This window comes from Sinocyclocheilus grahami, unplaced genomic scaffold, assembly GCF_001515645.1.
Source record: "Sinocyclocheilus grahami isolate Dianchi unplaced genomic scaffold, SAMN03320097.WGS_v1.1 scaffold442.1, whole genome shotgun sequence".
Classification (NCBI taxonomy): Eukaryota; Metazoa; Chordata; class Actinopteri; order Cypriniformes; family Cyprinidae; genus Sinocyclocheilus; species Sinocyclocheilus grahami.
Window position 1 is genome coordinate 2,289,576 of NW_015505621.1, and position 11,911 is coordinate 2,301,486.

General features: G+C 36.7%; 1 protein-coding gene across 1 annotated transcript in view; it reads left to right on the top strand.

Annotated features, from left to right (window-relative positions):
• The window catches only part of LOC107552220 (transcription factor E3-like), a 12,294-nt gene extending 3,489 nt beyond the window's left edge, over nt 1-8,805 (top strand). The window contains exons 2-9 of the mRNA XM_016234070.1: nt 753-866; nt 2,826-3,054; nt 3,147-3,371; nt 5,108-5,203; nt 6,792-6,909; nt 7,869-7,925; nt 8,340-8,476; nt 8,726-8,805. Coding sequence (XP_016089556.1) covers nt 753-866; nt 2,826-3,054; nt 3,147-3,371; nt 5,108-5,203; nt 6,792-6,909; nt 7,869-7,925; nt 8,340-8,464 — 964 coding nt within the window. The 3' untranslated portion in view covers nt 8,465-8,476; nt 8,726-8,805. The remainder of the gene's footprint in view (nt 1-752; nt 867-2,825; nt 3,055-3,146; nt 3,372-5,107; nt 5,204-6,791; nt 6,910-7,868; nt 7,926-8,339; nt 8,477-8,725) is intronic.
• The last annotated feature ends 3,106 nt before the right edge of the window (nt 8,806-11,911 follow it).

Below are 11,911 nucleotides of genomic sequence, written 5' to 3' on the forward strand. Positions count from 1 at the left end.
TTTTGTTAAAGCAGTGTTGCTGTTGTAAAGTTATACAGCTACAGTTGTGCTGCTGGGTTTTAAAGCAGGTTTGATTTTTTTTCCCTTCCTTATCACTCTGTATTTACAGGATTTCACTGTGCACTCTGTTCAAATGTGGATGAATGGCTACACATAGATGTGTGCACATGTATATGTATATATATATATAATGTGTATATATATAATGTATATATATGTATATATATATATGTGTGTATTATATAATTATAAATATGTCAAATAAAGGGCATTCAGGTCTAAAAAGCATGCTTAAATTAATAATAAATAATGCCTTTTAATTAAATTAATGCTTTTTAAAACTGGTTTTATGTATATGTGTGTATATATATAATTTTATATTTAATTTTTTTTAGTCCGTTAGCAGACGCTTTTATCCAAAGCTTACAAATACTTACAAATTATATATATATATATATATATATATATATATACACATTATATTTAAATTAAGATTTTGTATCTTTAACGTTTATGATAATGTATTAAGTGATAGATTGTACTGTGTTCTGTGTAATTTATGTGCGCATGGTTTTTCCTGCCATCAAAGCCTGTGATGTATTGGGAATGAGGAACTGTGGTTAGTGACTTTATTAATTCCAGGATTTTACTTCACACCCCTCCTGTTCACGGTCTCTGCATCAACATGTCAGATTACAGGAGAAGTTTGTGGACTGAGAGTAATTGACATAGCTGTGTTCTTCCTTTCTCAGTGTTGAACCCCTTCTTCCTGAGTCTGGGATTGTGGCAGATATTGAGGTAGAAGGCGTTTTCTCCACCGATTTGGACACTTTCTATGAGCTGAAGAGTCAACCCATCACCCCATGGTGAGTCCGGTTACCACAATTATCAAAGCACACTTCCTGTTTGTTTCTGTACTCTCACCTACACATTTAGACTGTGACCGCATGCCAGATACGCTTATGAGAGAGCCGCAATCGTATCTGATTTACTTCCTGCATGCTCTGTGTTAGATGCCTAGAAGTTTTTGATCATATTTTGCTGCATACCTGTGACGTATTGATTTGGTGTACGGTATAATCAGCTTCACCCCGTGGGAGTTTACCGGCAATTACTGTACTTCTAAATTGTTGAGAACTTTTACATTCTTCTCGTTTTTTTTGTTATTCATTACATTGCTCATTTCATGTGAAATTAAGAACTGTTTTTGTGCCCATTTGTGTGAGTGCCGCATGTTTTTTTTTAATGCGATGAGGCAGGTCAGTGCATGCTGTCCTGAAGGTGTTTAGACGGGGCGTTGGGTTTCTGTTGACAGAACGTCCCAGTGTCTGTTTCCAGGGACTTCCCGGTGATTCAGCACAAATCTAAACACCCCGATCAATCATAATACCTCTTTCCACAGCTCTTCTTACAAAAAAAAAAAAATCATATTGATTATGGAGTAATATGTTTAGGATAGTGGTTTGTGTTTGCAGAATTACATAGCCGAGTGTTTTTGAAGATAAATCAATTATACGAGTGTTTCAAAGTTCACACGCTGCTGTCTCCCACAGTCTCTCAGGTTTATCTGACTGGATGATCAGCCTGACATAGTATTCTTTGGATTTGCATTTTTGCAAACTGTGTGTTTGAGGCAGCGTGGTCTTGGCTGCTTGTTTTCCGTTGGCTCTGGTACTTCCCAGAATGACTCATCAGAAAAATCGAGTCTGTGTGAAGGGAATGTGAAGGCCGTATTGTTGGAAATGTGAGACTGTACAGAGAGATTTGGTTTATTTTGCTCTGTTGTTGTTGTTATGTAAGCAGTGTTCATTGATAGCACAGCTTGATAATGTTACAAAGAACTTTTCTGTTTGTATTATTCACATTCTTAAAGCTTTTAGGATAAAAGTGTCTGCTAAATGTTGATGGTTGTATATATTTTAAACACTATTGTTGCAAAAGTCAACGTGAACGGGCTTGCAACCAGTTTTTCCCCCATAATAGGACATGTTTCTAAGTGAAAGTCAGTTAGAAAAATATGCGGGACAACTTTATTTTCCCCGTCAGTTGATTGGATTATGAGAAGTGGTCATTTTACATGATTGGACGAGAGGAGTTGAAAAAAATGTCAACAGAAATAGTAGTTTCAGAGGTGATGTTTATATTTTATTTAAATATTTTTTTTATTTTATTTATAGTTTTCAAACGTTTTATTCATATATTTATTCATATTTTTTATTTTATTATTTTTATATGTAATTTATTTTTATTTTGATGAAATATTATGAAAACAAACATTTTGTGTCTTTGGAATAACATGCACTGATGAAAAGTATACCAGGAATATGAATGATTATGTATGTATGAAAGTAAATGCATCAATTATGTTGACAACATAAAATAGCATTTGCACTGCATTTAACATCCACAATGTGATGTATTTCCAAGGGAAACACAATATGCTGAAGGAATAATGTAGAGCAGTCATATTATTGGTTAACTGTATTCTCCTGATTTGCCTCAAGCAGAAAAAGTCATTATATTTTTTAAAAAGACTTTATAAATAAGAAATTTACAGTAGTTTTTGGTTTTATGAGAAATGCAATTTTATGACACGTAAAATTTCATGCGATGGCAAATAAGAGATCATTATTTTTAACCGTCTTGTGTTTTAAGTTGCTGTTCTCACGCTGTCTGTCTTAAATTGATCTCTGTCTCGGCGGTGAACTCTCAGCCCTGTGTTTCAGAAATAGCTTGTGGTAATATGATTACAGCACGGGGGTGTAGCACGGGGGTGTAGCGTGGTACTCTAAGCCGATTTACATTCTCATCGTCTGCCCCCGTAGTGGCTCTGTGACCTCTGCTGACCCCGTGACCCCAGCCGGCTCCGTCATGACGTCACGTGTGTTGATGAGGCAGGAGCTGATGCGACAGCAGGCTCAGGACCAGGAGAGACGGGAGGCCCAAAAACAGGCCTCCAGCGCTCAGCAGCGGCCCACTGATGCCACCCCTGCCATCTCTGTCGCATCCGCCCTGCCGGCCACCCCGACCCAGGTGCCCGTGGAAGTGCTGAAGGTATGACCATCTATAACAGTTAACATGAAATATAAACATTTGGATGTTGAAATACTGTTTACTCCATGGGGTGTCCTGTATTTGAATCTCAGGTCCAAACGCACTTGGAAAACCCAACAAAGTACCACATCCAGCAAGCTCAGAGGCAGCAAGTGAAGCAATACCTCTCTCACACCCTTGGCAATAAAATAGCCAATCAGACTCTGGCGACATTGCCCTCGCCCCAGCCTGCCTCCGCCCCTGAGTTGGCTCCTGCCGCCAGTAGCACTCCCAGCAGCCCGCTGGCTGTGCTCAGCCTGGGATCAAACAAAGAAGAGGTATGAACTGAACCCAGATCAGATGTTTCTGTTTTAGCATTTATATTGCCAAGAAAGTGCATGGTTAGCATAGATGATGGTTTTGACGGAAAGCCCTTATGTCTTAAAAGCAACATTAGAAATGTACTTTTTTTAAAAACTTGCATTCATCAAGGATGCATTAAATTGATCAAAAGTGAAAGTAAAGTCCTTTTATAGTGCTACAAACGACTTCTATTTCAAATAAATGCTGTTCTTCAGATATGCTGATATTCAAATATCCATCAGGGTTTCCACAAAAATAAGAAATTTCCACAATAATAAGAAATGTTTCTTGAGCAGCAAATCAGCAAATTCAAATGATTTCTGAAGGATCATGTGACTCTGAAGACTCTGAAAATTTTGCTTTGCGTCACAGGAATAAATTACATTTTAAAATATATTCACATAGAAAACAGTTACTGTAATTTGTAATAATATTTCACAATATAACTGTCTTTACGATATGTTATAATATATATGTTCTAATTAATATGCTCAAAAACATTTACCGACCAATCTTACAGTTCAAACTTTTGAACAGTAGTGAATATGAATAAAATCATACTGACTTCATTTACGTTCTATATGAATGTCCTCTGCTCTGTATTTTTGATCAAATAAATGCAGCCTTGGTGAGCATAAGACACTTCTTTGAAAAACATTAAAAAACTTTACCAACCCCAAACATTTGAACAGTATTTTATCTTATTTCAATCTCCAAATTATGTAATTTTAATAGTACTACATCATGGCAATAAAGTTATAAAAATTGTGTAGATAAGAGTCATTGAGCCAATGCCATAACAAAAGATGGCCCATTTACACAAACAGTGACAGCATAGCATAATCCTCTGTGCTCTGACCTACTTTCACATGCACAAGTACAATATAACCTTTACAATCTCTGCTCAGTGACTAGATTTTAGTGTTACTCGATGCCATGATTCTAGGCTCCAGTCCCTTCTTCAGTGTAATTCTAGCAGTATTTGTGTCTGTTTTATTGCCTGCCTATCAAACAATGCTATATTGACATAAAAAGGTTTTACTCTCCAGCCAGCTTGTACTTTAGGCCACTTATGTTGCTAGACATAGTCTGTGAATTTCACATGCTTACAAAACCGTACTAACCAGTAATTATTGTCCTAATAATCTCAAGTCTTAAGCCATTTAGAGTATGCTAGACAACTAATTAAGTGTTTGGCTCTGAGACTCGGAAAGATCCTTTTGAAGAATGCGCCTCGCGTTTGTTAAATACAATAGCTCGCTTTGTCAAGTCTGCGTGAAGTCGGCCAGACTCTCTTGGACACTTTGCTTTTGGTACCATATTGTGCTGGTAAATATCACACTCACGGCTCAATGACCCCAGCACACTTTGCACTTTGTGTGGGCTTGGCTATTAAAGTCTTTCAGTTCTGCATTTCTCCTGTGTATGTACTGAAGGACCCTTCCCAGTCAAAACCACTGACTGGAAAACTCTACGATGAAATACAAGCTGGCTAAGGTTCGAGACTTTTATCGGGCTTTGAATCGGATGTCTGTATTTCTCATCTCCATGTGGCCGGTGTGTCACTCTGGAAACCGCTGTGTAGTGTGTTATTTAAACATCCATCTGCCTCATGACTCATGGCGGAAATCCACTTTATAGCAGATTTTTGTGTCACAAGGAATCTAAAACTTTATCTGCAAGCTGTTTTTTCTCTGTTTTAAATGCACAGATTGAAGACGTCATCGATGACATCATCAGCCTGGAATCAAGTTTAAACGATGAATTTATGACACTGATCGACTCGGGTTTGCAGCTTCCCAACACGGTATGTAACGACATCCTCAACTTTGTTAAGGATGAGTTGAGCAACGCAAGTGCATTTGTCATCTATTTCTTAAGAACTGATTAAGCAAAGTTTGTTGAACTTGTTTTGCATGACTTTTTGGACCAGCGTTTAATTTTTTTTAATTCACTGATGATAATGATGTTATTATGATAAACAGCCATTTATCATAATTTCCAGTCATTCACTGAAGCCCACAGTTCTACCTTAGTCTTATGCAAGCAAATTTGTCTCCAATTGAATCCTGCTCTGACATGCCATTGCTTTGGAAATACTATTTCGGTTTTCAAATCGGTAATTTTCAGTTGAGTCTGGGAGGAGTTCAGGTAGAGGCGTTTGTGTAACCAGTTAAGGTTAACTTAGACTCATATGCTTAATTGCATATTGTCAGTGTAGTGTTTGCATTCGGGACGTTTGGGTTGAATGTGGGCTTGAAACACTGGAAGCAAATATGAACTTCTAACACATGGCTCACAATGGGTGGGGTTGGCACGCCACGGAGGAGTGACGGAGAGCTGCCGCACACACACACACATGCAGAACCAGTGGCCACTGAACGTGTGTGTGCATGAGTTGATTTCTGTGGCAAGCTTGCCCTTTTTTTTAAGACTCCAAAAGATATTTCCCCATTTCTAAATGTCCCTTTTTACGGAGAGACACACAGAAAGAGGAAGCACTTTGCGGGTGTTTAAGAGAACATGAGGATTCTTGTTTTACTGCCGGAGAATGAAAAGAAAAAAGGCAAAATTGAGGTAAATTTGAGTGCATTTTAACTCTGGGATTGCTTGTCCTGTGTAAATGCCATGGGAAGATGGTAGGTTTGGGTTTTAGTTTTGCTTTAAAGACTTTTAAAGAGCATCTCTATGCCTCAGGACAGCAGATTCAGCATAAGATGGATTTTAAATCATTGATTTCTGCACGCTTAATCAGTTTTACAAAAGAAAAAGTCGCCTTTCAGGCTGGCTCTGTTTGTCAAGATGAATGAAATGCGTTTTCTGGTAAACCTGCGCGTTTGAAACTTCAAGCATGTTTATGAATCTTCTGTAACTGGTTTAATTATTTCAAAAATGTCTGACGTCAAGGTTGCAGTTTGTAATTTTGTTTTCAGCTCTCTTAATGCATCTGCTGCTGCTCATTTGTGAAACGCAAGCAGAATAACTTGGTTATTGTGTGGAGATTTACATGAGTGTTTTTATTAAGAAATTAAACAAATTTGTGGTTAGATGTGCTCTATGTTCTTAAATTTTCAGTAAGCACTAACAAGGACAGTTTATGTATTTGTAATTTTTCCTTCCAAAATGCTTTTTATTTACAAATATTTGCATATTTTATCCATATGATAGTCCTCCCCTTGTCTAGTTTGTTTCACTTTAGAAATAAGCGTGCACACAGAGCCGTTTGGCCATTGTTAAAGATGTCGCCCTTCAGATATGAAGGTTCATGTTTGTGGTTATCTGAACTGAATGAAGGTTATCCATACGGTGCACCATGTGGCAGTGAGGGGGGCCTCTGACCAGATAATGCAGTGGGTGGGGTCCTGGTTTAATTCATTGTGATTGGTTTTCAACAGCTGCCGGTCTCAGGAAACCTCCTGGATGTGTACAGCAGTCAAGGAATGGCGGCACCCAGCTTCATCGTCAGCAACTCCTGCCCTGCAGACCTGCAAAACGGTAAGAGAGAGTTGACCGGTGTGTATCTCCATCTGTGGTCTTCCATCTCTTTATTTCGCTGCTTCCTCTTCCTCATTTCTCTGGCACCGATCCTTCACCGGCCAGTCGAGTCAGTCTGACTGTATCAGCAGAGTTACACACCACATTTGCCATTTCCCAATTTCACAGCAGTTCCCAGTTCTGATATGCAATAGTCATCGTTGCATATGATTAATTATTGTATCAGTGGATATTTATGCTTTTGCAGAACTTGTGACTAAGTGATTAGTGTAAATACACATCATTCATCAGTCACTGCACACTGTGCACTAAAAATTAAAGAATTATAGAAGTAAAACTGATGGTTTCGTAGCAATTGCAATAAATTAGCAGGAATAATAGAAGTGCGGATATTATTTGTGAATGTTATTTAGCTACCATAAAATGACCTCATCTTCTAGACGGCCATTGGGACAAGACCACGGGAACCGGATGTGTCCTCTGCACACATCTGACTTTGTTGCAACCTAGAATTAAACTGCTGGTCTCATTTGGCCAGAGGATAACGGCACACTATTTCGACACTATTTCCCTTTTTTTTAATACTGTAAAGCTGCTTTGACACAATCTGCATTGTAAAAAGCACTATATTAATAACAGTGACTTGACTTGACAAAATAGCTTAAAGGTGAAGTGATATACTTCCTTTATCTGATTTTACTATCAGAAACCACAATAAATAAGGTATTTGGTTGATTCTCACAAAAAGTCCCACATCTCAGTCAGACGATGCTATTACTTTAACTCAACAAGTGCTGTTAATTTGAGACACAACCATCTGTTCAACTAATGGCAGACGGAGAGATTGTTCAGGATACCTGTTTAGAAACAGTCATTGTTTTGGCATTTTTGTCTGGTGATGTAAGTGACAAAGAAATTGCACACTTCCCCTGTAAGATTAAATATAAATTGCTATATTGTGTGTTTTTTTCTTATAGATCCCGAGGCAAAAGCTATTATGAAGGAGAGACAGAAAAAAGACAATCATAACTTGAGTGAGTGTGCTTTCTTGCAGATTTTACCTGCAGTTTCTGTTTTATCTCTGAGAACTGTCATCACTATGTGCACATGAAAACCTGAAGGTTTATCATCCTTGGTAGAGTATAAGGAAGTGAATTATATTTCAGTTGATCTAAAACAAACATCTTGCCTGTCTAGTCATTCCCATTGATTTAAAGTATGTGTGTGTGTGTGTTTTGCAGTTGAGAGGAGAAGAAGGTTCAACATTAACGACCGCATTAAGGAACGAGAACTGTCATCACTATGTGCACATGAAAACCTGAAGGTTTATCATCCTTGGTAGAGTATAAGGAAGTGAATTATATTTCAGTTGATCTAAAACAAACATCTTGCCTGTCTAGTCATTCCCATTGATTTAAAGTATGTGTGTGTGTGTGTGTGTTTTGCAGTTGAGAGGAGAAGAAGGTTCAACATTAACGACCGCATTAAGGAACTTGGAGCTCTCATTCCAAAGTCCTCTGACCCGTCAGTATCACTGCTCTCGTTCTCACTTCTGTCTGGTTTTCAACAGTGACTGTTTCCAGTGGTGAATGAATTCAATTCAAAAGATCATTTAAGTTATGACAGTACAAAAAGTCTTAAGAGTATTATTTTGTTGTATCTGAATTAAAAAATATAATTTTAATGGATTTTTTTTTAAAGTGGCAATAAAAAAAAAAAATCAGTGATCATCTTTTTTTTTTTTTGACTTTTTCCTCACTCTAGTTGTCTTACTTTTAATGGTTTTGTTCAGTGCATGTGTCTATAAGAGTGCCTGCATGTGTTTTCTCAACAGCGAGATGCGCTTGAACAAGGGCACCATCCTAAAGGTGTCAGTCGACTACATCCGTAAGCTACAGAAGGAGCAGCAGAGGGCCAAAGAGATGGAGACGAGACAGAGGAAACTTGAACACGCCAACCACAGCCTGCTGCTGCGCATTCAGGTATGCTGCCATGTAGATTTCCAAAGAAAATCTTTTACCATTTTTAAATCCATTCCACAATTTTTTCCCCAAATCATCAGAGAGTTATTATTAGTAATGGTATTATTTATATACTATTATTTTACTATTTATAAATATTTTGAATTAGTTTTTATTCATTTATTTTCAGTTGTCATTTTAGTTTGAGTCATTTTTATATTTATATATTTTTATTTAGCTTTAATTTATTTTTATATCAGTTTTAGTTTTGGTAATTTTAGTACTTAATATTTAACTTACTTTATTTCAGTTAGTTGCCAAGGCAACATTTCTCATTTTTATCTATTATTGATATTTATTTCAGCTAAATTTCAATTAATGAAAACTATTGTTTTTAATAGTTTGTTTTAGTAAAAACTTCTTGTTTTTAATATTTGTAGTTTTAGGGAATAATAGCAACACCACACAGAAAATGGGAAATTTGAGTAATTAGGGATGTAACGATTCACTTAACTCACAATTTTTATTTCACGATTCGATTTTCTCACGATATTTTTTAACAAAATGAGATTATACAGTAAATGAAAAGGTGTCCTTTTATTAGGCTATTGCTGTACGTTTCTTTGTTAAATTGAAATATAACAAAACTAAATTGAAATTTTAAAACAAACCTCAAATCAAACAAGTAGCTAAGTTACACTATTAAAAGAAATCTCTTCATATAAACAAACTAAGGCTTTGTCTGTGCTCTTTCCATTTAAAATTGGAGGCAACCACTAGGGCTGCACGATTAATCGAATGCGATTGTCATGCACATTTTGTTAGTAAAGCCGGTTCTGTAATCAGCAGTAAATCATCATCACGTGCTTTCAGATGGAGCAGCATTTACTACACAGAGCCGTAGTTCACTGACAAGTTACGCAAAAAAATCGCAGATGATTATTGCGCGATTATGAAATCAAAGAAATTGTTTGTGATAATGACAGCTGTTTGCATAGCTTCTCAGTGAACTACGGCTCTGTGAAGTAAATGCTGCTCCATCTGAAAGCATGTGAAAATACCATATTTAATAACATATTTTTACTTTAAACTCACTTCATAACATCAGTCGAGTGTTTGAAATAAATCCTTCTGTGAGATGATGTGGCTTCTTACACAGAATAAGGCACGCTACATATTTCATAGTATTTAAGCAGTGATAAAGGCATTGCATTAAAAATATACTTTATTTTAATGAAAATAATAATAATAATAATAATAATAACTCAGATAAACCATATATTGTCATAATCGTGTGTTTATTAGTCACGTTGAATCAATAAAAGCAGTTAAATCTTCTGTTTATCCAGCTACCATTTAGGCATTTTCTGGGTTTCTTCTGCGAAGCGTATTTGGGGTTTCAGCGCGAGAGCGCCCTCTGGCCTTTGGATGGAGATTTACTGCTGATCACAGAACCGTGCTTCACTGAAAGATACGCTTGAGAATCGCAGCTTCTGTCTAATCGCGATTTCGATTCCATTTTGATTTATCGTGCAGCCCTAATAGAACATACTTTTTAATGCTTGCAAAGTAAGTGCTTATTCAAAAGAAGTACCTACTCCGACAGCACACATAGACTGTCTTTACAAATGAGTCACTGAATCAGTCACACAACTGATTAGTTCAAAATCACACATTCATTCAGAAACAAAATGTTTATTATTGTTGTTTATTAAATTACAAAGGGTAAGGCTATTGCTTAAAACTAAACAACTAATATATATATGTATATATATATCACGGGACGAGCACACGACAGACACAGGGGGTGTGGCGTCAGGCCTCAGAGAGGTGAGAATCGCAGCTTCTGTCTAATCGCGATTTCGATTCCATTTTGATTTATCGTGCAGCCCTAGCAACCACTGCATTTTAATCATCATCCAAACAAAGATGCAGCATACATGCAGCATGAGCAAGTTTTAATCTAAATTAGACTGTATAATTTCGAAATTTGAAGCCAAAACAGAATGGTCTGACTGAAACTATACTATATAAAACATATCTGAACGATCTGAATGAGACGCAAATTCACTCTCTGTCAGCAGGTGGCGCTTATGAACAGCAATGATACAGTGTTTCCTGGGTTACCGCTGTAAACATAGCAGAGCTGCGCTTATGAACTCTACTTTAACATGCATCGTTCAGAGGCAAGATGAAATGAAAATACCATGTCAACTTTTATAAAGACAGTCAGTTCCCCTCAGAGATGTATTCATATAAACTCCTACTCCAGTTGTATTGCGATTTGTTTGGCATCTCAACCGATTCGCGGTTCATCGTTACATCCCTATGAGTAATCATTTAGGTTTATTTTATTTTATATATTATTTTATTTTTCATTTAAGCTAATCCTTATTTACTACTTCCTCTTTTCAAAATTGACATAGTAACATGAAATGAATTGGAGCTATGGCCTATCAGTTAAGCACACATTCTAGACACATTGAGCTCTAGTGTTAATTCAGACTTTAATTTAGACTCTAATTTTACTTAAAACTCTTAAATAGACTCTAATTTGATTCCAGCTTGAATTATGTGTCCTGATCCCATTCCTACTTTCTTCCACGTCATTTCTTTGCTCTTACTGTAAAAAAATATGGATCTAAGCGACATTGCTGTTTGCTGTTGCTTAGTAGCCATTCATGCTAAACAACTGTATCCATGTGTATCAGGCAGCAGATAAATGTCTACAATCCCACCGGTAGTTGCCTCATCACACCACCACTCATTTGCATAAAGTTGACCTTTGTTCAACTCTAATTAGAACTTTGGCATCTTGGCATAACAAAAATGATTATTTCCTTAAGTTGTGGTACAACATTGAAACAAGCAACAGTTATGCAGATTTCTTTTTGTACCCTTCAATATATTGATTTTTTTTTCCTTCTTTTTTTTTTAGGAAAAATGTAAAAATAAAGTTGTAAAACGGCTATGCTTTTGTATGAGTGTTTTAAATTTTTTTTTAAAGCAACTATATTTTTGCAAACCTCTCTCTCTGTCTCCCCCTCTCCCTCTCCCCC